This window comes from Elephas maximus, chromosome 6 (assembly GCF_024166365.1).
Source record: "Elephas maximus indicus isolate mEleMax1 chromosome 6, mEleMax1 primary haplotype, whole genome shotgun sequence".
NCBI classification, from domain to species: domain Eukaryota; kingdom Metazoa; phylum Chordata; class Mammalia; order Proboscidea; family Elephantidae; genus Elephas; species Elephas maximus.
In genome coordinates this window covers 77701084-77724446 of record NC_064824.1, presented here as the reverse complement: position 1 = coordinate 77724446, position 23363 = coordinate 77701084, and the positions used below count along the sequence as shown (strand labels likewise).

The window sequence follows — 23363 nt, the reverse complement described above, 5'->3', positions numbered from 1 at the left end:
AAGCTCAAACAACTGTCTCATGGCTCATCCTGCTCAACTCAAAATGGGTAATATAGGATATCTTTGACTATCCAGGGAAAGTCATTTAGATTTCTGAGAACCATTTAAAATTAATAATTCGCCTTCAAGTGGGATATAAAACTCACTGATAAAATGTTAAAATGTTACTCACTTAGAGCTCTACAAGAGACTGCTTTACAAAGCAAGCATTTTTTGCTCTAGCTATATGCCAGCTGATTTTTTAACTCAAACTGCAGTGTCTTTCTAATTCATCAGGCAAATTCTGTCGTAGCTGTTTGGTCCATTTAGGGCTTCTCCGTGTTTCAATATGTAAAGTAAGTCTACCAATGAATTGTGCACCAGAATCATGAGTGTCAAGACTCTTAGCTGACTACTAGGCTGCGTTGTTGTTGTTGTTGTTGTTGTTGTTGGGTGCCGTCGAGTTGGTTCCTACTCATAGTGACCCTATGCACAACAGAACGAAACACTGCCCGGTCCTGAGCCATCCTTACAATCGTTGTTATACTTGAGCTCATTGTTGCAGCCACTGTGTCAATCCACCTCGTTGAGCGTCTTCCTCTTTTACGCTGACCCTGTACTCTGCCAAGCATGATGTCCTTCTCCAGGGACTGATCCCTCCTGACAACACGTCCAAAGTATGTAAGACGCAGTCTCACCATCCTTGCCTCTAAGGAGCATTCTGGCTGTACTTCTTCTAAGACAGTCTGTCAGTTTGTCGTGCTGTGGGGGCTTGTGTGTTGCTGTGATGCTGGAAGCTATGCCACCGGTATTCAGATACCAGCAGGGTCACCCATGGAGGACAGGTTTCAGCTGAGCTTCCAGACTAAGACAGACTAGGAAGAAGGACCCGGCAGTCTACTCCTGAAAAGCATTAGCCAGTGAAAACCTGATGAATAGCAGCGAAATAGGCTGCATTAGAAAAGTTAATTTGAACCCTACTAAAGACTTTAGCATTTTAAGAAATGAATTAATTTACCTACATGGAAATTTTTTGATAATATAATATGAATGAATGTATACGTAATGCTCATATATTGAAATGTGGCATTTAAAGCAGCTCCAACCCAAGAATTCTACTTCTGTCTTATAATATTTTTAGAATCTAAATTAAGCGCAAAGAGAATCAGCAGTGTAGAGTACACATCATTTTCTTCCTAGGGAGCAACCACTTTTCTCTTTGGTAATGTAGAATTATTTGGAGTTGTTGGGTCTTTTTCACATGCATACAATAAAGCCAGTAAAAATGGAGTGCCATAGCCATGTGACACAAATCCCAGGGACGCCATTCATTTTGAGCTGTATGTGAATGGTGCCCACCAGAGTTATTCAGTGTGACAGCCCAGCTAAGCCATAGTAACCTGTAATGTTATACTTAGCTATATAAGTTAGAAATTAGCAAAGGTGTTATGTCTTTTTAAGCTAAAACGTCATAATGGTTATAATTTTGTCTGGACTTTGTTTTTGACAGATCCCAGTAGATGAGGATTGAATGAAGTGAATTTCAAAGCCAGTAGTATGTTATTACTGATATTGCAGGCCTTACGGATGCCAATATCAGCAGAAAGACTTACTAGCAATCTTTGGATTAAGTAAGCCTTTCTCTTGAGTGCATCTTAATGTTTCTTTTGTTGTAGCTTTGTCTTTGATAATGTGTGATCTTGTATCTTATCAAGACAAGTGTAGGCAAAGAGCGCTTTGTAACTAAAAATAAAAATAAATTTTGTTAAAACAAAGATTCGAGTGTTTAGCTCTTACTCAGTAATGTTTAGTTTGTTTCTTAATATATTTAACTATAATATTTTAAGTGCCATGCTAATATCTTAAATAATTACTAAAGCTTCAATATGAATATTTTTGTTGTTATTTTAATATAAGATTATAGATTGGAGCAGAGGATAAAATCTGTGATGTAAGAGTAATATTTAACTTCTTAATCATTTTCTTTATTAAATGCTTTTTAATTATATGACACCATGTATATTTTCTGATTTACAAGAGAATCATTTTCAAGGTGGCCTGATATGACAAGCTTTCTCTGTTGTTTCTTTTATATCTCTGTGCTCTAGTTAAGCTGAAACACAAATATGCTCAGGGAACACTACATGGTTCACAAGGCTTCAGTGCCCTAGCACATGCTGTTCCCTTTGCCCAAAATACCTTTCCCTCCACACTGTCACTTCAGAATCCTGCCCCTGTAGCAAGACCCTAGCTCTGATGTACATTTTTCATGATGCTTTCCCTGATCCCCTCCAATATGAAGCAATCTCTTTCTCTGAACTCCCATAGCTCTTTTTTTGAAAAATAATATTTTACTGTGGTTTCCATGAAGGTTTACATAGCAATTTAGGTTCCTGTTTAACAATTTGTACACAAATCATTCAGTAACATTGGTTATATTCTTTATAACACGTGAACACACTCATTATTTCTGTTCTGGTTGTTCCGTCTCCAGTAATGTAATTTCCCTGCCCCCTTACATTCTCGTCTTTGTTTTAAAGTAATTGTTGAAAATGTGGTCTCACATAAGTGATTTTTAAAGGGGCATGGTACTTCATTATTTTGTGAACCAATCTGTTATTTAGCTAAAAAGTGATCTCAGAGGTTAGTTTTGGTTCAAGGTTCAAAGAGTATCTCAGGGCAATAGCCTCGGGGAATCTTCCAGTCTTAATCAGTAAGTCTGTTTTTTGTTTGTTTTTGATATTTTGTATTGTTTTGTTAGAAGTTTGTGGTTCTGTTCCACATTTTTCTCCCATTCTTTCATGGTCCATCTATTTTGGCCCTGATTAGAACAGTCAGTAGTGTTAGCTGAGCACCATCTAGTTCTTCTGGTCCCAGGTAGATGAGGCTATGATTGAACTCTCAGCTCCTGATTACTCTGTACCTCCCATTTTACAACTCCACTCTGTACTTTGGATTATAGTTATGTGTGTGCATGTCGTTTCTTCCAACTACGATTCTTTCACATTGTCTAGCACGTGGCAGGTGCTAAATAATTCTTTATAGAATAATCAGATTTTCCCCTTCTTAGTTTAGACTGTTTTATAGTAGTTTATATAACATCTGTTTTATTTGGCATTTTGTATATAGGGATTTTCTGAAAATTAACTGACCTCTGCTATTTCCCTTATAACGCTGCTTAGCTCATTGAAATCTGAGTTCCCAGAAAAAACAGATGCCAGGAGTTTTAATGTTGTATTTTCTTTAATTAAGGGAACAGTTCTAATCACTTTTTAAAATGCAAATAGATTGGCTTTCTTGGTGTATGAGTAATGGTGTATGAGTAATAGCTGACATAAGGCTAATTTCTAAAATGTGAAGATAACTCATATCCCCACTGTCCCACTTCATCATTCTGACACCAGCCACCCATGTGGCTCTTTCTCTCTCTGACCCTAACCACCCAGAGTTGGGTCTTCCCAATTAGGACTCTGTCCTTCTGGCCCCTGCCAAATAGGCAAAGGCCAGCCTCTCTGCCGGTTCTCACTGCCCCTAATGGGTTCAGCAGTTTGCTAGAATTACAGAACTCATGGAAAATATTACCTATACTTATATTTGTGTATTTATTATAACCGGAGAGGATGCAAGCATACAGACACATCAGGCAAGGTCTAGGAGAGGTCTCCACACCAGGAGGCTTCCATTGTCCACAGGGACACACTGCACCCTCTCCCATGCGTAGATATTTTCACCAATCCATGAGGCTCCAAAAATAATGTTCCAAGGTCCCAGGTCCCCTAGTCATTGGGATCTGAACAAATATGCATAACTTGGGCCTTAATTCGTAGTTATGATCCATCCGATCAGTGAATATATATGATTACCTTAGGCCCGCCTCCCTTCCTAAAGTTAATTCTCCAGGTATGGGGCCTGTGTAGCCCCTACTTGCCTGGCTATTTTAGAAAGACAGAGAGCACCTAAAGTGCTCAGGCTATTTTCAGAAACTAGAGTCAAAGGGTCAAACTAAGTACTTTGTCCCACAATCGGTAAATAGATAGCTGGGTGCATTTTCCAGGGGCATTGCCTTTCCCAAGCGGTTTTTATCAGTGTGTGTTTGGCACTGTTCTTTCCATATAAAGTGAACACAGTTTAGCATCATGTTTCAAGATTCTAGTCACCTCTCTAAAATCCAAATTAGAAATAAGGTAAAAGCCAGAAATATGAGCACAGTTAATTTTAGAATTTCTCATTAACAATACTTGATTACATTTTTATTTTCAAAGCAATACACTATCTCATCCTTTATCTTTTTTGTTGGGGCTAGTGAGATTCTGAGAGATGCAGAGGATTGGGAAAGTGAAGAGCTTTAGTGACAAAGATGGAGATTAATGGAAGAGAAAATTCCAGGAAGTCATTTCCTGTTAAAGTCATTCCTCTACCAGTGGATGGTCATGTAGCTACTGAGGTGGCCTCTGAGAGAAGAACCTCGGTACCTGTGAATTCTTATATGGAGGGCAATATAGTGGTTCAGGCAACTCTTTCTAATTCTGGCAATTCTTGAGGACTATTTGGGGGCACAGCAGCACTTTTGAAGGGGAAATAGCAAGTCGTTAGTGCTAGACAAACATGTGGCTGCTGAGTAGTTACTGCCGTGTAAAATAAGTTGGCTTGGCCAACTAAGTCTCTTAGAAGTGATGCAAGAGCCACTGTTAATTGGGCTTGATTGTGTTGCCTAGTTCATGGATTTTTCCCGCTCTGTTTCTGATTTCTTTCACTTTTCAATTAAGGAGATCCCTAGATAATGAAGTCAGGTTAATCTTGTTGCTATTTAACAGTGTCTCAGTTTCACCTGATGATTTGCCCAATATTTTGAAGCTGTTGACTGACAGTCCCTCAGATATACTACTGAAGATAGCAAAGTGCCACTATTAAGGACACCACCAGGGAATTGGAAAGATGTCAAATGTGAGTGAGTGGTGTTTGCCACTCTGACTTCACACAAAAATCTTCCACTTCATTGTTCCCAAATAGCAATAAGTGGAAGCTAAGCAGGGCTTCAAACCTGTTCTGTCTGGCTCAAACCCCTGATGAGAAGTTGCATTTCTAACAAGTTCGCAGGCAGTGCTACTGCTGCTGGTTAGGGACCAATTCTGAGAACCACTAGTAGAGCAGTGGTTCTCAAAATTTATTATACATAAGAATCACCTGGGAATCTTGTTAAAATGTAGGTTCTGATTCAGTGTATCTGGGTTGGAAATGCATATTCTCAGCAAGGGTTCCAAGCGGGTCGAAGCTAAGACCCTGACTGGACTTCTCTCCATGCCTCAGAACATAATAACGTTTAAGGAAAAGTGGATCATGGCCACGGAGAGTTCTTTCTGGCTTGGCATCTAGTGAGGTGTCACTTAGCTGGATCTTTATCCCATGTGCTAATTCATGCTGTTAAATTTCTGCAGTGATGCCAAGAAATAGTAATGAGGAAATGATACTCTGCTTATCTTGTGCTAGGCAGTTTTATTTAGAGAACTGTGTTTCTTTAGCTAAAGGGTACCACATTAACATTGCACTTTCCAAGTAGCAGCGTACTTGGAAAGATGAGTTTTTAGGAGGGCTCCTGATGCCTTATAATAATCATTATATACTTAAAAAATAATCTGTCTTAGCTACTCACCAGGATTGGACCTACTTTATTATGCTAGAATATATCCCATGAATTAAGCAGATATTTCCTACGTGTGAAAACTTACCTGACATTAAGATATAATCCTTCACTACATCATTACAAGAAATGTGCTTTCTTTGTGTATGATTTTTCACTTCTAATAAAATTATGATGTTAATTTATTATAGATACATGTATGTATAATGTGTGGATATATAATTAAATAGAGAGAGGAACATATGTAAGCATGTCAGATCTACTAAATGGCTTTTATATATACCTGTATTACTCTTGATAAGTTACTTCTCTATGCCCGGTTTCCTGTTTATAAAATACTGGCTTATAATGATACCCAGGAATAGATTATCCAGTAAGAAGGTAAGCACAGGTGTACTTGTGCTTACTTACTAATCTGTAGTGAACGATTTCACATTTTTTCACCACTTCAAAGATTCTGCTTCTAGGTATGGCTGGCATCTGTCTCTCTTCCAACACCACAGCACCTTCTTACAGAATCAAAGTCTTTTCGATTTTATAATCCCTGACAAGGGCAGATGACTCAGGAAACAAAGTAAGCAAGGGATTACTTGTGCTTACTTACTAATCTGTAATGAACAATTTCACATAGGTTTCATTTTGATGTGGTGTGGTGAAACTCATGTGAAATTGTTCACTACAGATTAGTAAGTTAGCACAAGTAAGGCTGTGCTTACCTTGCTTACTGGATAATTCACACCTGCTGGTACCTACCTCACAGGGAAGTAGTTCCCTGAGTGACACAAACAGGTTGCACTCAAATATTAGCCTAAATGTTGGTGGGTTGAACTCACCCAGTGGCATGCAGAAGAAAGGACTGGCAATCTGTTTCCATAAAAATTACAGTCAAGAAAAGCCTGTGGAGCAGTTCTACTCTGTAACACATAGGGTCACCATGACTTGGAATCAACTCGACAGCAATGGATTTTTTTTGTTTACCTCATTGGGTATTATGGAGATTAAATACTAATATGTATAAAGCATTTGGAGCCACACTTGGCACAGTGCTCAATAATTATTAATTATTATTATCATTACTTCTCACATTATCAATTTTTAAATTTTTATTTGTAAATTTTCTTAATTTATGCAACTGTATTTTTTTTTTTTATTAGCTGGGTTTAGCCATACTTAAAACCAAAAAACCAAACCCATTGCTGTTGAGTCGATTATGACTCATAGCAACCCTATAGGACAGAGTAGAACTGCCCCATAGAGTTTCCAAGAAGCAGCTTATGGATTCAAACTGCCGACCTTTTAGTTAGTGGCCGAACTCTTAAACACTGTGCTACTGGGCTCCTAACCATACTTAGTTGGTAATAAATAAAAGACTTAAAAATAATGTTATATTTTTTCCTTTCTTGGGATTTTTTTTTTTTTTCAGCTTGACAGAGAACATCATGAAAAGTCCTTGAGCAAATGAAGTAAGAGCCATGATAAGTCAGTGGTGATCTAAAAACATTATTAAAAGATAAACAGGAAATTAGAGACTGCGTACAGTCAGTACAAGGCTACAGATCCTGGGTGATCTGGGTTATACACTAGGGAAATCACTGATATATCTTCAATTGTAATACAGAACTAAACCCTGTCCCTAGACTGCACTACTACCAAGGCAATATATTGTTTTCCTAACTGCCTCCCAACCCAAAAGAAATAGCACAGGAGAGTCAAGGAATACTGAAAGACAGAATGTGTGGTTAATTTATCAATAAGCTCCAGCTCAGATGGGAGAGCAAATGCATGGGTATAATGCCCACTGCATGAACCTTGAGATTTGTGATTGCATTAAACATAATATTTGGCATGAGCCACTTCATCAGCATCGTTCATGAGCATTCATTCATGAAGTGATTTTACCCTCCACCAAGATCTGGAAGTGATGCTGGCGTTGAAGTGGTGCTCAACATCACCAGTTTTGCTGGACCAAGTGTAGATGGGTGTCAGCCAAGTGCAAAGCACCATGTGCCTGGTGAGCTGGGGCAAAACAACCAGGGAAATCAGAAGAAACGTTCCAACAACACACTAAAGTTAGCCTTAAGTGGTTTAGTCTAATCATGGCATGTTGAGAGAGTACTTGGTATCTAGTAGTTAGAACTGAAATGGTTCTGTTTGAGCAAAGGGCAGAAGGACTAACTGATGTGATAATGACCAAGGCTTCAAGATATTGATGATCTTATTCTAATTAGGAGGTTTTTTTTTTTTTTTAAATATTCATATTCTCCATTCATGATTTTACCTCAAGGTTATATATTCTCCTGCTGCCTTCTAGACTGCCTCATCTCTTTCCTCTCATATTCAATCAACAAATAATAAATAGTTGTAGAAATTGCCCCCATTTGAAATTTACATCATCATACCCCTGCTTGAAAATCTCATCTCAGTGACATCCTACTCCATAGAGTCCAGGTTCCTTGGCTTCATATTGAAGATATTCTACCACAAGGCCCACATGGGTCCCTTTCTAGCCATACCCCTCACTGCTCTGGCACTCAACTCCAGCCCTTTCTTTAGGCCTACTTCTTCCCACCAGAAATGTACTTTTCTCTGTCAATTCATATTTATTCCTTTCTTCAAATCTCAAGTCAGAAGTTACCAATTTTAGGAAGTTTCCATTAATAACACTCCCCTTTGGTCATTTTTGTTGTTGCTGTTTTCTATCTCCCACAACTTGAATGTTTCACCGTGTTAGTTCACCCTTGCAGATGTGTGGCTCTGCATTACACCTGTCATCACATGTGTGGGTGAAGCCTCATTGGGCCTGGCTCAGTTTCCTAGTGCTGTGGTAACAGAAATATAACCAGTGGGTAGCTTTAAAGAAAAATATATGTATTTTCTCACAATCCTGGAGTCTAAAAATCCAAATCAGGGTCTTAGCTATGTCAAAAACTTCCTAGGCTTGTAGATGATCTTCACACAGCATATGTCCTCCTCCAGTGTGTGTGTGTGTCTAACCTGCTCTCAGAAGTGATTAGATTTAGAACCCACCCTACTCAGCTATGCTCTAATTTACATAACAAAGAAAACTCTTTTGAAACAGGATTACATCCACAGGTATTGGAGTTAGAATTCCAACACATATTTTGGGGGACATAATTCAATTCATACCTGCCCATAGGGGCAAGGAACCCATTTTGTCCACTGTCACTTCTACCTACACACATACACACACACACACACACACACACGCACACAAACATACCCCACCTGTATGTATTCTGCTTGCTGAGGAAAAGTATAAGCAATCATCTTCAAATATATAAACATGTATAAAGAAAACTGATGTAAAAAAAATTATTACAGTGAAACCTCTGAGAGCCAGAACTCGACAACACTGACTTGTTTTTCTGGGTCTCACAAGATTTCCACTTTTTGACAGGGTACAGTCTTACCACTTTTCTATTGCTCTCTATTAGTGGAAAAATATTTACGTTTTCCTTCTCTGAAAGGTTTCTGCCTTACGCAGATTCCAGCTTTTGCAGGTTTTCCTGTATTACTTTAGAAATCCTCTAATGAAAACTCATTTTATATAATAGACTTATTGCTCATTTCACCTTTATAGCTAAGCTAATATACCATATATGTTTGCTTGTTTACTAAGAAGGGTGTGTTTATATTTTGGGGGCATATTTAGAATAAAATTGAAATGAATATACATAGATTATTTTGTTAATGTGTACATTAGTACTAAAACAAAAACAAAAAAAAAACCCCACTGCAGTCAAGTCAATTCCAACTACAGGACAGAGTAGAACTGCCCCAAGGAGCACCTGGTAGATTCGAGCTGCTGACATTTTGGTTGGCAGTGATAGCTCTTAACCACTGTGCCACCAGGGTTTTTGAACATTAGTACTAGACACCAAAAAGATAGAGGACTTGTTCTTTAGGCAGAGAGGAGCTTTCCAGATGTCCGTAAATTGTTGAAATGTTTTCTTGGTTTCCTATAATTTATTTTTGTCTTCTGGAGATTTTTAATAGTCACTCTTTTTTGTTTCTTTTTCTTCTCTTTGATATGGTATTGAAGTCACAGTCCTACTTCAGTTATGCATCGTGTAAATGTATCGAGCATTAACTGCTTTGACTGCACAGTCACATCGATCCAAACCAAGGATTGTTCCTACCTTGGTAGCTTATATGTATTCTTGGAACAGGAATTGTCAAAATGGCACAGGAGGAGCCGTAGATATCTCAAGACTGTTGTGCTATTTCCACTTACTAGCATCTTTTAAAGGAGCCCTGGTGGCACAATGGTTAAGTGCTTGGCTGCTAACTGAAAGCTTGGTGGTTCAAACCTACCCTGCCACTCTGCAGGAAGAAAAACCCGGCAATCTTCTTCTGTAAAGATTACAGCCTAGGAAACCCTATGAGGCAGTTTATAATATAGGGTCATTGTAAATTAGAATCAGCTCAATGGCACACAACAACACAATCTATTAACATGCTGCTTTATCAGATCATTTGGTCTCAAAGCAGAGTCCAGAAGAAAGTAGACACAGGACAGACAGGTTTTTAACTGAAAGTGGAAAAAATGGGATGGTTGTAGAAGGTTATGCTCTGGTAGCACACGCAAGAAGCTTGTTGCCAGCCAGTCTGGGGCCTCTGAAGGCCAAATGTTTGAAAAGTACTTCCAACAGGGCAGTAGTGGGAGGGCACTGATGACAAAGTCCACCTTTGTGACAGTTTTGCCCTAGCCCTGTTATCACTCATGTCATTTCTGGTTTTTAAGGACACATCTGCTCCATGTTATATAGAAGGTTTCAATGTGCTAAAAAACCTCTTAGATGCTTGTCTACCACTTGATTAAATGCCAAAAGCATAGGTGAGTGCTGAGTTGTAAATGTCTGTGGTACCTATGACTGAATGTATTTTTTTCCTGCATGATCATCCATTGTGGTATTTGTAACTAGCAAAAAATGAGCCTGATTTGTTCTCCTTTGTAGAGCCAGGCCGAGGCCCACTACAAAGGAAGTAAACATGCCAAGAAGGTCAAAGCACTAGAGGCAACGAAAAATAAACCCAAAATGGTTTCTTCCAAGGACAGCGCAAAGGCTAATCCCAGCTGCTCCATCACTCCAATCACAGGCAACATCTCTGACAAATCAGGTCAATGACACTTTTTGTTCTTTACATTTTTGTGTTCCTCCTGTCCCCTGCCCTGCTCCCATCCCCCCCACAGTTACTGAATGCTACTCTCCATGATTTGTTTTTGTAACATTAATATATTTCCTTCACAGGAAGCTTTGTGTTTGCACGGAATCTAAGCATTTGATATGTTACCATTCTGTGTTGTTAAATATATACATTTAAGCATATATATGTGTGTGTGTGTGCACGTGTGTGTATAAATATATATTTTTATATATAAGTATATATGCATGTAGAAGTAGAAGCTACTTGGTTACAGTGTGTTTAGATAAAAATCAGGAAACGGATCTAAAATACTGAGTGGATTATTATTTCTTTTTATTCCACTTATGTTTGGTTTTTACTAGAGGCTTTTTCAGTAGAGGAATTTTAAACTTGTTTACTAATAGACAATTTTTTATTCTCTTACCCTGATAAGAGGAGTGGAGGGGCAGAAGAGTAGTTTTCTGAGAGAATGGCATTACTAAATGAATGTGGGCATGTGTTCAATAATTAAAAAAAAAGAAATGATTTTTGAAGACCTTCGTAGTTTCTCTCAGAATTACAAAGGAACTCAAAGATTTTGAGGGAATTATTTACAAAGTTATGAACTGACTAATAAAAGAAATTTATATAATTGGAAATGAGCTACTAGCAGAAGTACCTCTTAAGAAGAGTGTATTTCATAGTTCCAGTGAGTCAACAGTACTACTAAGTAGATTCAAACTGAATGATTCAGTGGAAAGGGAAAAATGTTATTTTTCTAGCATGGATACCAGGAAATTGGATGTTTAATAGGCTTTCACACTCTCATATCTGCCCCTCAGGGCCCATGATGGCTATGTCATCTTGTTTCGGTGGCTAATTGAAGCACAGTGTCTGTGAAAGGAGATTAAGAGAATTGTCCCTTTCCCTTATGTTTGACTCTCTCGAGGGACCTCTCTGTTGTTAGAAAAACAACATACACACGTACTTATGATTCTCTTCAGCTCTCCGTATCATTGTAAATTCAAGAAGGAGGCTTAAGAATGCTTTCCTATGGCTGCCAAGGGCCTTTGGAGAAAAGGAAATCCATTGTTATCAGAGGAAGCTTCAGAAAAGCCTATTCATAAAAAGAAACTATGCAGGAAGGGACCATTATTGATTAGGTCCCATACATGCTGGTTCCAAAAACTGCAGCTTAGAAGGAGAGAGCTAACCAATATTTGATAATAAAGGTTTTTTGTTCTTTGTATGATAGAATCACTAAGTCTTGTTATCTGCTGAACAGATAATAACAAGTACTGGATTGTTACATAGTACTTCTCTTCTAAAGAACAAAACTTTTTAATATATGTTATCTAATTATCTTTAACCCATCTCTGTCAGATATTAGGATCAAATATTATCTCCATCTTACAAAAAAGCATGTGTACACCTGTGGTTGTTATTTGCTGAAGGTTACTCAGTGTTTGAAAGAGTAGGTTGGGTTCATCTCTTGACTGTCCTGCCTGGTTTCATTTTCTACAGGATATTGCTGCTTCTGTGAAACAATGCTGTGTCAAAGATTTTTATTACCTGAATTATGATCCAGCAGTACTTATAAGTAAAGTGATAAAATAATGGAGGTTAGCACCACTTCATTCTTTCAGATTATTTTGTGACTTGAGCACAGTTGGTGGGTACTGTAAATGTTCCAACATTGCTACAGCATGTATTCAATATTCCACTTAAAATATCATACTAGCATTTGGGAATTGAGTTTGTTATAGGGGAAGTAGTAAAATAGTGAGTAGAAAAGAGAGTTGAAAATGGAAACAGATAAGGATCCATAAGAAAGGAGTCAATAAAAGAACAGAAGATAGAGGAAGAAGGAACGGTGTGGGAGATAAGGAAAGGAAGTAGAAGGAAAAAGTCAAAGATTAGAGGTAGAAGGAAAGAATAAAGTACCAAAATAGAAAATCCAAGTAAGGTGTCTGGGTGACAATCGCAGCATGCCTATACCTACAAGGTGCCCAATGAGTATCTGTTGAAATAATCTTTAATGATGTAAAGCCTTTATTTCAACACTCGAATACTAGCCAATGTTCAGTGAAACAGAGAAACTTCCTAAACAGTTGTCTCTGCTTGGCGAGCAATAGGAACACACCAGGATCAAGTATAGCGGTGGTATAAACAAGAAGAAAACTAAAATCTATGCGAACCCTGGGGGTGAGTGGAGAAGGGAAAACGAATCTCCAGAACAGTATCTCTTCTTCAGTAGATTTGAAAACCAAAGCCCAAGCCAGTTGCTGTCAGGTCAATTCTGTCTCATGGCAACCCCATGTGTGTCAGTAGAACTGTACTCCCTACAGTTTTCAATGGCTGTGATCTTTTGGAAGTAGATCACCAGGCCTTTCTTCCAAGTTGCCTATGGGTAGATTTAAATTGCCAATCTTTAGGTTAGTAGCTGAGTGCTTAACCATTTGTACCACCCACAGACTCCCAGTAAGTATGAGGTGATCTTTAATCCTTCATTCTCTGTTTCCTCTGACACTTCCCTACCCAGCCCATAAAGTAGCTGTGGTCTAGTAGTACTGACCTCACTCACCATGTTACTGTCCATATTTGGACTAGAAGTAATGAAAATCACCTGTATTTTGGAGTTACCTAATTTTCCATGTTTCCTTACTCAAAATATGCATAAATTATTTGGCAACTTGTTTGCTTGGACCATTAAAATTACTTCTTTATATCTCCCATGTTTTATATAAATATTAATACTAATGAAACATTTTTATTTGTTTTATTATATCCACAAAAGCAATGCCAAAGTTATTGAAAGATGGCAGTATTTAAAAAAAAGTAGGCTTTATTTGCTAAATAGGTGTTATGTTCTTCTGTCACCTTCTACAGAATGCCAGCTTCTAAACAAGAATTACAACATGTTTTATAGACTCTTCAAGTTGGAAGATTAGAAGCTTTGCTTAGATGGGGAATCTGGACTAAACGATGTAATAAATAACCTGGTGTTAACCACCTATTTCTAAATCCTTACAAAGCTCCCACAGCTTTGTCAGAATCAGAGATTCTTGTTGGTAACTTGATTTCACGTCACGTAAAACTCTGTTTTAGAAGAAAAGCAGATGTGAGAACAAGTCCTTCATAAATTACCTAGGTGGGATATGTAGAGCAAGAGAGCAGGAAGAGGAATGGTTACTGTAAAATTTAATTGACTAAAGTGTTTTATTTCACACAGCACTGCCCTCAAAGAATCAGCCAAAAATTAGAGTAACAGTCACAGTGAAAATTCCTGAATAATTGGCAACTCTTATGAGACTGAAATTCCCTAGCATTGGTCTTTATCTTCTGAATGAAGAGCACCTGTCGAATGGGCTTAAGCAGTATCCATGTGATTCTTAGATACTTGAATGAAAAGTTAAAATTTCCATTACTCAGTGTCTCAGCTGCCAGATTTCAAATATCCAGGTGTTCACAATATCCACAGGACTGATTAATTCAGTTTCCATTCTCATGTTTTAGCATCAATAGCTTAGCAACGGATAGTTATTCAATGAGGGCAAATTTTGAGGAGGCAAAAATAAGTATTAAGGAAGGGAGTTTCTTGGAAAGAAGCGTACTGGGGTTCACTGAACATTAGTCAAGGCGAAGTATGATTTCCAAGTATCTGACAAGGAGCATGGAACCCACAGATGGCCTCTTTCTCCTCCTTGAGAGCATAAACTATTCTAAAAACTGACCTAGCAATGTCCCAAGAGCTAGGGAACCCTTCTTTACTAAGTTGGCACTGGGACAACCATTTCTCTCTTTTATGTTACATTCGAAGATACAGGAAGTGCCCAGGTTACAAAAAAGATCTGTTCCTAACTGTATCTTTCAGTCGAATTGGTAGATAAGCTTGCCTTACTTTAGTGCAAGAAGGAAACCCTGGTGGCATGGTGGTTAAGTGCTACAGCTGCTAACCAAATTGGCAGTTTGAATCCACCAGGTGCTCCTTGAAACTCTGTGGGGCAGTTCTACTCTGTCCTACAGAGTCACTGCAAGTTGGAATCGACTCCATAGCAAAGGGTTTTTTTAATTGCAAGAAAGGAGCCCTGATGGCACAGTGATTAAGAGGTTGGCTGCTAACCAAAATGTTGGCAGTTCAAATCCATCAGCTGCTCCTTGGAAACTCCATGGGGCAGTTCTACTCTGTCTTATAGGGTCATTATGAGTCGGAATCAACCCAACGGCAACAGGTTTGGTTTGGTTTCAGGTTAGTGCAAGAAAAAGCTTAAAAAATCACCTTTTCAGTGATTTAAAAGCTAAATGCACAGCAAGTGAGGTGATTGTGATGAAGAATTTGTTGTGAACAGGGGTTGGTTCAGTCACTTCAAAGTGAGGGCAAATTTATGTACTATTAAAAAAAAAAAGGCAAGTACAAATTTTCCGGAAGTTGAATGTTGGTAACTCTGCCTGTATAATTTAGCTCATGCTATATCCAGATCTGTATAATACAAAGGGATTTATTATAACAGATTCTATCACATATAAAAACTCCAGGGTAACATCAAGTTTTTGTTTGTTTTTCCTCTCAAGGTTAGCAAAGAAAATGAGTTTAAACTACAGTAGGAGGAATTTCACTTATTACAAGAAGCTTTGACTCCATAAGTGGAAAATAAATATGTTTCATTAAAGACATTTAAGTAAGATTAGTTGACCTGTTCACTTTTGAGAAGTTGAGGTGGAATTAAATTTAAAATCCAAAGGAGTATATTTGTGGTCTCCTAGAATCTGTCCCAACTCTTTAACGATGCATCAGTGAGAGTTCGAAACATGGTGGGAGGGAAGAGAAATGTGCTTTGGGAGAATAGGGGTCAAAACACACGAAGCATTAGGCAGCTTCAGGAAGACGGCTAGAACATATTGGCAAGACACTGTACCGAATTTCTCCCTAGAGTTCAAGCGTCATAATGTCATATGACAGCACACTTTCCTGTGATAATATGCCCCACACAGCGAATCAAAGTCTCCTTTGTGACAGCATTTAACAACTCATAACAAGTTCAAAAACTACAGAGCCTTCAAAAAACCTTATTTTCTTGAAAAGAATAAAATATTTTGATAGTCAACCTAATGGTGCACATGTCTAGGCTTTAGCACTGGATTTAAAAAAAAAAAAATTAATTAGATATCAAGATAGGGAAAATATATTTATATTTCAAAGTATATAAAGCTATTTAGAGCTGAACAGCTTTTATTCATTTGCTGTCTAAACAAATGAAAAGAAGATGGACTGATTCAAAATGCTATAGATACATTAATTCATGCAACTAAGAGCAAAGATGATAGAACCAGCATTATTTATTTGAAATATAACAATAGGATCAACTTAAAATAGAATCAGCTTATAAAATTGAGTCACAAATAAGTTTTTGTATAACCCTCACACCAACCCTGTCAAATTAGGTAGGACAGAAATTAATATACATCTTTTATTCATTTGTACAATAATATCCATTTATTCACTCAATAATTCTATATTATCTATACTAAAAGAGTATATTTGCTAGATACTGAGGTGTTACGATGAATAAAAAGTTTTTTTTTTTTTAGCCCACGAAGAGCTCCTACCCTAGTTGGGTTTTTTTTCCCCACTGTGTTGTATATGAGGGATACAAAGAGAAATAATAATATATAGCTGCCACCTTTGAGCTGCTCCAAAAAATACGGCAAAAGTGAAGAAGCTGGGTCTTGGAATAGTTGCATGGCTTGCATGAGGTTCCACAACTCAAATCCCACTAGATCACAACAGGAGCTACCTCAGGGCTTCTTGTTCTGTGTTCTCCAATTATTCCCTTTACTTCTCTGACTTAGAGAAGTAAATCCAAGTATCCCAAGGGGCAAAGTCAGAAACCACTATACCACTTTTGTAGAATTAGTGAATAGGACCATACATTACTTTTAAATTACTTGCTGACTGTTAATACTTTTTTGGTAGGCACTGTGGTAGAGAAATAAACAGCTGTTCAGGCTTTGTTTTATCAATAATCTTTAGTTCTTATGCAGTATGCTGTCTGTAGCATTTACTTTGTGATGGAATAAAGCTTTACCAGTAACAGATCTTTTCAAGGGCAAGTTTGAATAAAAACATTCATTTCAAGTAAATGACAAATGTTCTCAGTGCTCCAGCTTGACAATTGTGGGCTTTACATGTCCTGAATCAAATACACCCACTGAGATAGAGGTAAATGCTGGGAACGGACATGGCCAATATGGCAGGAGCCTTGAACTACCTCTTAAAAGGGTAGAGTTTGGTTGTTTTTAACACTGTCCACATTTTCAGTAGCATTTTGAATCATCCCAACTAAAAGTCACGATTTTGTAGACTTTGGGGCATTGTTTTTCTTTTATCCCATACCCATGACCAGGGATGGATTACTCAACAAGCAAGGAAAAGACAATATATAAAGATAAACTACTCAGCACAAAAAAATTAACTAGGAAAAAGAAACTGTCAACAACACACAAAAAAAGACACCAAATGACAGCACTAAACTTATACCTATTTATAATTACACTGAATGTAAATGGACTAAATGCACCAATAAAGAGACAGAGGGTGGCAGAATGGATAAAAAAAACATGATCTGTCTATATGCTGTGTACAAGAGACACACCTTAGACTTAGGGACAAACTAAAAGTCAAAGGATGGAAAAAAACATATCAAGCAAACAATAATCAAAAAAGAGCAGGAGTGACAGTATTAATTTCTGACAAAATAGATTTTAAATGTTAAATCCACCACGAAGGACAAGGAAGGACACTATATAATGATTAAAGGACAATATACCAGGAGGATATAACCATATTAAATATTTACAGACCCAATGACGGGGCTGAAAGATACATAAAACAAACTCTTAACAGCACTGAAAAGTGAGGTAGACAGCTCCACAATTATATGAGGAAACTTCAACACACCACTTTCAGCGAAGGACAGGATATTCAGGAAGAAGCTCAATAAAGACACGGAAGATCTAAATGCCACAATCAACCACCTTGACCTCATAGACATATACAGAACACTCCACCCAACAGCAGCCAACTATACTTTCTTTTCTAGTGCACATGGAACATTCTCTAGAATAGACCACATATTAGGTCATAAAGCAAGCCTTAGCACAATCCAAAACATTGAAATATTACAAAGTATCTTCTCTGACCATAAGGCCATAAAAGTAGAAATAAATAACAGAAAAAGCAGGGAAAAGAAATCAAACACGTGAAAACTGAACAATACCCTGCTCAAAAACAACTGAGTTATAGAAGACATTAAGGATCGAATAAAGAAATTCATGGAATTCAATGAAAATGAAAACATTTCCTATCAGAACCTTTGGGACACAGCGAAAGCAGTGCTCAGAGGTCAATTTATATCAATAAATGCACACATACAAAAAGAAGAAAGGGCCAAAATCAAAGAATTATCCCTACAAATTGAACAAATAGAGAGCAACAAAAGAAACCCTCAGGTACCAGAAGAAAGCAAATAATAAAAATTAGAGCAGAATAAAATGAAATACAAAACAAACAAAAAAAAAATTGAATGAGTTAGCAAGACCAAAAGCTGGTTCTTTGAAAAAATCAACAAAATTGATAAACCACTGGCCAAACTAAGAAAAGAAAAACAGGAGAGGAAAGCAAATAACCCAAATAAGAAATGGGATTGGCAATATTACAACAGACCCAAATGAAATTAAAAGAGTCATATCAAATTACTATAAAAATTTTACTCTAACAAATTTGAAAACCTAGAAGAAATGGATGAATTCCTAGAAACACACTTCCTGACTAAACTAACACAAACAGAGGTAGAACAACTAAATAGACCCATAACAAAAGAAGACACTGAACAGGTAATCAAAAAACTCTCAAAAAAAAAAAAAAAGCCCTCGCCCGGACAGCTTCACTGCAGAGTTCTACCAAACTTTCAGAGAAGAGTTAACACCACTACTACTAAAGGTATTTCAGAGCATAGAAAAGGACAGAATACTACCAAACTCATTCTATGAAGCTACCATTTCCCTGATACCAAAACCAGGTAAAGATTCCACAAAAAAAGAAAATTAGGGACCTATATCCCTCATGAACTTAGATGCAAAAATCCTCAACAAAATTCTAGCCAATAGAATTCAATGACATATCAAAAAAGTAATTCACGTGACCAAGTGGGATTCATACTAGGTATGCAGGGGTGGTTCAACATTAGAAAAACAATTAATGAAGTCCTTCATATAAATAAAAGACAAGAACCACATGATTTTATCAATTGATGCAGAAAAGGCATTTGACAAAGTTCAACACCCATTCATGATAAAAACTTCCAGCAAAATAGGAATAGAAGGAAAATTCCTCAACATAATAAAGGACATTTATACAAAGCCAACAGCCAACATCATCTTAAATGGAGGGAGTCTGAAAGCATTCCCCCTGAGACTGGGAACCAGGCAAGGATGCCCTTTATCACCTCTCTTATTCAACATTGTGCTGGAAATCCTAGCCAGAGCAATCAGGCTAGATAAAGAAATTAAAGGCAACCAGATTGGCAAGGAAGAAGTAAAAGTATCTCTATTTGCAGATGACATGATCTTATACACAGAAAACCCTAAGGAATCCTCAAGAAAACTACTGAAACTAACAGGGGAATTCAGCAGATTATCAGGATACAAGATAAACATACAAAAATCAGTTGTATTCCTCTACACCAACAAAAAGAACATCAAGGAGGAAATCACCAAATCAATACCATTTTTTTTTTTCCCAAGAAGATAAAATACTTAGGAATAAATCTTACCAGAGACGTAAAAGACCCATACAAAGAAAACTACAAGACACTACTGCAAGAAACCAAAAGAGACCTCCATAAGTGGAAAAACATACTTTGCTCATGGATAGGAAGATTTAACATTGTAAAAATGTCTATTCTACCAAAAGTAGTCTATAGATATAATGCAATTCCGATTCAAATTCCAACGACATTTTTTAATGAGATGGAGAAACAAATCACCAACTTTGTATGGAAGGGAAAGAGGCCCCGGATAAGTAAAGCATTACTGAAAAAGAAGAAGAAAGTGGGAGACCTCACTCTACCTGATTTTAGAACCTATTATACCACCACAGTAGTCAAAACAGCCTGGTACTGGTACAAGAACAGATACGTAGACCAATGGAACAGAATTGAGAATCCAGACATAAATCCATCCACATATGAACAGCTGATATTTGACAAAGGCCCAAAGTCAGTTAAATGGGGAAAAGATTAATTGTTTAACAAATAGTGCTGGCATAACGGGATATCCATCTGCAAAAAAATGAAACAAGACCCATACCTCACACCATGCACAAAAACTAACTCAAAATGGATCAAAGACCTAAATATAAAATCTCAAATGATAAAGATCATGGAATTAAAAACAGGGAAAGATCATGGGAGAAAAAATAGGGACAATGCTAGGAGCCCTAATGCACGACCTATGCAGTATACAAAACATTACTAAGAATGCAGAAGAGAAACTAGATAACTGGGAGCTCCTAAAAATCAAACACCTATGCTCATCCAAAGACTTCACCAAAAGAGTAAAAAGATTACCTACAGACTGGGAAAAAGTTTTTAGCTATGACATTTCTGATCAGCGTCTGATCTGTAAAATCTACATGATACTGCAAAAACTCAACTACAAAAAGACAAATAGCCCAATTAAAAAATGGGCAAAGGATATGAACAGGCACTTCACTAAAGAAGACATTCAGGTAGCTAACAGATACATGCGGAAATGCTCACGTTCATTAGTCATTAGAGAAATGCAAATCAAAACTACAATGAGATTCCGCCTCATTCCAACAACAAAAAAAAAAGCTGGCGTTAATCCAAAAAACACAAAATGATAAAGGAGAGGTTGTGGAGAGACTGGAACACTTCTACACTGCTGGTGGGAATGTAAAATGGTACAACCACTTTGGAAATCAATTTGGCACTTCCTTAAAAAACTAGAAATAGAATTACCATATAATCCAGCAATCCCACTCCCTGGAATATATCCTAGAGAAATAAGAGCCTTTACACGAACAGATATATGCACACCCATGTTCATTGCAGCACTATTTACAATAGCAAAATGATGGAAGCAACGAAGGTGCCCATCAACGGATGAGTGGATAAATAAACTATGGTATATTCACACAATGGAATACTATGCATTGATAAAGAACAGTGATGAATCTGTGAAGCATTTCATAACATGGAGGAATCTGGAAGGCATTATGCTGAGTGAAATAAGTCAGTTTCAAAAGGACAAATATTGTATAAGACTACTATTATAAGAACTGGAGACATAGTTTAAACAGAGAAGAAAATATTCTTTGATGGTTACGGGTGGGCAGGGAGAGGGATTTTCACTAATTAGATAGTAGACAAGAATTATTTCAGATGAAGGGGAAGACAACACACAATACAGGCGAGGTCAGCACAACTAGACTAAACTAAAAGCAAAGAAGTTTTCTGAAAAACCGAACGCTTCGAAGGCCAGCGTAGCGGGGCGGGGGTTTGGGGACCATGGTTTCCGGGGACATCTAAGTCAATTGGCATTATAAAATCTATTAAGAAAACATTCTGCAGCCCACTTTGAAGAGTCGCTTCTGGGGTCTTAAACGCTAGCAAGCGGCCATCTGAGATGCATCAATGGGTCTCAACCCACCTGGAGCAAAGGAGAATGAAGAACACAAAAGACACAAGGTAATTATGAATCCAAGGATCACATAAACTATAGACTACAGCAGGCTGAGACCAGAAGAATTAGATGGCACACGGCTATAACCAATGACTGCCCTGACAGGGAACACAACAGAAAACCCCTGAAGGAGCAGGAGAGCAGTGGGAGGCAGACCCCAAATTCTCATAAAAAGACTGGACTTAATGGTCTGACTGAGAACTAGAAGGACCCCAGAGACTTTCTGTTAACTCAAGACAGGAACCATTCTCAAAGCCAACTCTTCAAGCAGGGATTGGACTGGACTATGGGACAGAAAATGATACTGGTGAAGAATGAGCTTTTTGGATCAAGTAGTGGAGGGAAGGAGTCTGCTGTCTTATTAGGCGGAGAGCAATTAGGGGTCTATAGCAAGTATATATAAATTTTTGTTTAAAAGACTGACTTGATTTGTAAACTTTTACTTAAAGCACAATAAAAATTTAAAAATATATATTTGAATGTCTATCAGAGGCTTATGATAATTTTTGATCATTTAGCTAGTAAAATAGCCATACCTAAGAAAAAATAATTTGTCTTTCCTAACACAATGTTTTGGTCCTTCCAGAAAAAACCCAAGCCCATTGCCGTCTAGTTGATTACAACTCACGAGAACCTTATACACTCTCTAGGACAGAGTGAAACTGCCCCATAAGATTTCCCAGGAGCAGCTGGTGGATTCAAACTGCCGACCTTCTGGTTAGAGACCAAGCTGTTAACCACTGCACCACCAGGGCTCCGTTTTGTTCCTTAGTTCTATGTTAATAAATAAAATATTTTTACTCAATGTGGAAATTAATTTATACACAACATTTTCAGTTTAGGAAAAGTCATTTACTTTATTCTTTTCAACTAAAATTTTATACAATCCTTTGAATAATTCACACAACATGATTAATATCCAATAAAAATGACTTAAGTTGTTTGAAAAATCATTGGCAGATGTTCTGTTTATACTACTTGTGGCATTTTAAATTGAGAGAACTCTTTTGGGAAGGAACCTCATAGAATAAATCAAGAACCATAAAAACGTTCATTCCATTAGACTAGTTAATTCCTCTTCCTGGCTTTTAAACCATGGAAATAATCCTAAATACAAAAGAAGAAAAATAAAATTTTATGCAAGTAGGTGCTCATTGTAGGATTATTTGTATTAATGAAAAACAAACAAGATGATCAGTACTAGGAAATTATTCAAATAAAGTACTTGTACCTGATAGAACATTATACAACTTTAAAGTAAATTTAAGTTAGCAACAAGGAAAATGCATATAACATATTAAGCCAAAAAGTTATAAAATATATAAAACAAAAATTACAAAATGGTTTGTTCATTTCTTTATATTCCTTGAGCCCCCACTGCATACCCAACAGTACACTAGGCACTGAGCATATAGCAGTAAATTGAACAGATTTAGGCCTTGTCATGATGAAAACATTGCCTGGAAGGGCAGATGCTGAACAAGTGATGACAAACCTGGTGAGTGAAAAGAAAGGGACCCTGACTGAGTCTGGGAAGGAAGGGAATGCCTAATCGATGAGAAGTTAGGTAGACAAAAAGGGGCCCTGCTTTGAGGGTGAGGGGAAGAGGAAACAATACTTCAAAGGACTTAGATGCCCCCATTAAAATAACTGAGGCAATGAAGGGACAGTTGAGGGCAAGTAAAAGAATTTAGGATGTTGGCAAGAGAGTGGTTGAGATGATGGATAAGGACAGAAATGAAGGCAGAATGAAATGATGGGCATAATCCCAGAGGTTCTTAAACTCTTCTTTGTTCCATGATTCCTTTGGCAGACTAGTGAAGCCTGTAGCCTT

The 23363-nt window shown here is 37.4% G+C and overlaps 1 protein-coding gene across 5 annotated transcripts in view; it reads left to right on the top strand.

Annotated features, from left to right (window-relative positions):
- ZNF385B (zinc finger protein 385B) overlaps window positions 1-23363 on the top strand; it is a 402225-nt gene that overhangs the window by 358143 nt on the left and 20719 nt on the right. For all 5 annotated transcript variants that reach the window (XM_049887565.1, XM_049887563.1, XM_049887564.1 and 2 more), the window contains one exon: window positions 10597-10759. In XM_049887565.1, coding sequence (XP_049743522.1) covers window positions 10597-10759 — 163 coding nt within the window. The remainder of the gene's footprint in view (window positions 1-10596; window positions 10760-23363) is intronic.